At 43.1% G+C, this 1,894-nt stretch overlaps 1 protein-coding gene across 1 annotated transcript; it reads left to right on the forward strand.

Moving 5' to 3' along the window:
• LOC123607559 (olfactory receptor 7A10-like) lies at window positions 1-939 on the forward strand. The gene has a single exon (XM_045497057.1). It carries the CDS (start codon window positions 1-3, stop codon window positions 937-939), a length of 939 nt encoding a protein of 312 aa, XP_045353013.1.
• Window positions 940-1,894: the final 955 nt, after the last annotated feature.

A 1,894-nucleotide genomic window follows, 5' to 3' on the forward strand; every position in this document is an offset into this window, starting at 1 on the left:
ATGGAAGGAAGAAATCAAACTCGTGTTACGGAATTTATCCTCTTGGGACTCTCAGACCAGGGGGAGCTGCAGTCACTGCTCTTTTGGCTGTTCCTGTCCTTGTACTTGGTCACCTTCACTGGGAACCTGCTCATGATCCTGGCCATTATCACAGACTCCCGCCTCCACACGCCCATGTACTTCTTCCTCTCCAACCTGTCCTTTTCGGACATCTGTTTCACCTCCACCACCATCCCAAAGATGCTGCTGAACATCCAGACGCAGAGCAGAGTGATCTCCTACAAAGGTTGCCTCAGCCAGATGTACTTTTTCATGCTTTTTGCAGGAATCGACAACCTCCTCTTGACAGTGATGGCCTATGACCGGTTCGTGGCCATCTGTCACCCACTACACTACATGGTCATCATGAACCCCAAGTTCTGTGGCATCCTGCTTCTGGGATCCTGGTTATTGAGTGTTCTTGTTTCTCTGTTACATGACTTACTGATTTTGCGACTCTCTTTTTGCACAGATCTGGAAATCCTTCACTTTTTCTGTGAACTTAAGCAGGTGATCCAACTTGCTTGCTCTGATAACTTCCTCAATGACCTGGCAGTGTATTTGGCAAGTGGACTTCTGGGTGTTGTTCCACTCACTGGCATCCTCTCCTCTTACTCTAGAATTGTAGCCTCCATTTTGAGAATTTCATCAGTGAAGGGCAAGTGTAAAGCATTTTCCACGTGTGGGTCTCATCTCTCAGTTGTGTCCTTGTTCTATGGTACAAGCCTTGGTGTGTATTTTAATTCTGCTGCTTCCCAAAACTCCAGCACAGGTGCCATAGCCTCAGTCATGTACACGGTGGTGACGCCCATGCTGAACCCCTTCATCTATGGTCTCAGGAACAGAGACATCAAGCAAGCCCTGAGAAAGCTCTTTAGTCGAGACATTGTCTGCATGTAGGTTTCTTTGTTTCGGAATAAAGACTTGAGTAACAGGGCTTAAAACCCTAGAAGACCTAGATCATGATATTTGTATCAGTTCATAGGCTGGCAATGCACATTTTTTCTTCTTAACTTATTAGTTAGCTGTAACTTTTCATACATCACAAGCAGCTATTTTGTCTGTAGCTTTTTATAGTTCATTTATTTATTTTGAGCGGGAGAGCAAGAATGAGTATGGAGAGCCAGAGGGAGATTGATGGAATATCCCAAGATATGTCCATGCTGTCAGCACAGAGCATGAAGTGGGACTCAATATCACAAACTGTGAAGTTTTGATCTGAACCATAATCAAGAGTTGGACTCTTATCTGGCTGAGCTACCCAGGAACCGGTGTGCTGAATTTCTTTAAAACTGTTTAGTCATCGTATTAAATTCCATTGCACGGATTTTTAGAAGAAAATTTTAATGTGTATTCATTTTTTGAGAAAGAGATAGAGATAGAGAGAGAGAGAGAGAGAATAAATCAGAAGTAGGCTCCAGACTCTGAGCTATCAGCACAGAGGGTGATGCAGGGCTTGAAACCATGAATTGTGAGATCATGACATGAACCAAAGTCAGACGCTCAAAAAATTCAGCTACCCAGGTGTCCCCATTGCATGGATATTTAAGAACATATACATAATATAGCAAATTGAGTACTTGTAATGTGATAGGAGGAGCCAATGGAGTAAATGTGAAATGCTTTTTCTCTGGGTTGAAAGCAGGTGTCAAGAGTATCTGCTTTTCGAGGAAAATCATTGTACCTATCACAGGTTATATACAAGTTTCGAGAGTTTTAAGTCAATCCACCTTGGAAGGAGATCACATCTGCAAGAGCCTAGGCACCTGGAACCTTCTGTGATTAGTTTACAATAATCCACCTTCACTATGCAGTCTCCAGTTTCCCCTCACACAGTCCAAAACATAAATGAAGT

This window comes from Leopardus geoffroyi, chromosome A2 (assembly GCF_018350155.1).
Source record: "Leopardus geoffroyi isolate Oge1 chromosome A2, O.geoffroyi_Oge1_pat1.0, whole genome shotgun sequence".
NCBI classification, from domain to species: Eukaryota; Metazoa; Chordata; class Mammalia; order Carnivora; family Felidae; genus Leopardus; species Leopardus geoffroyi.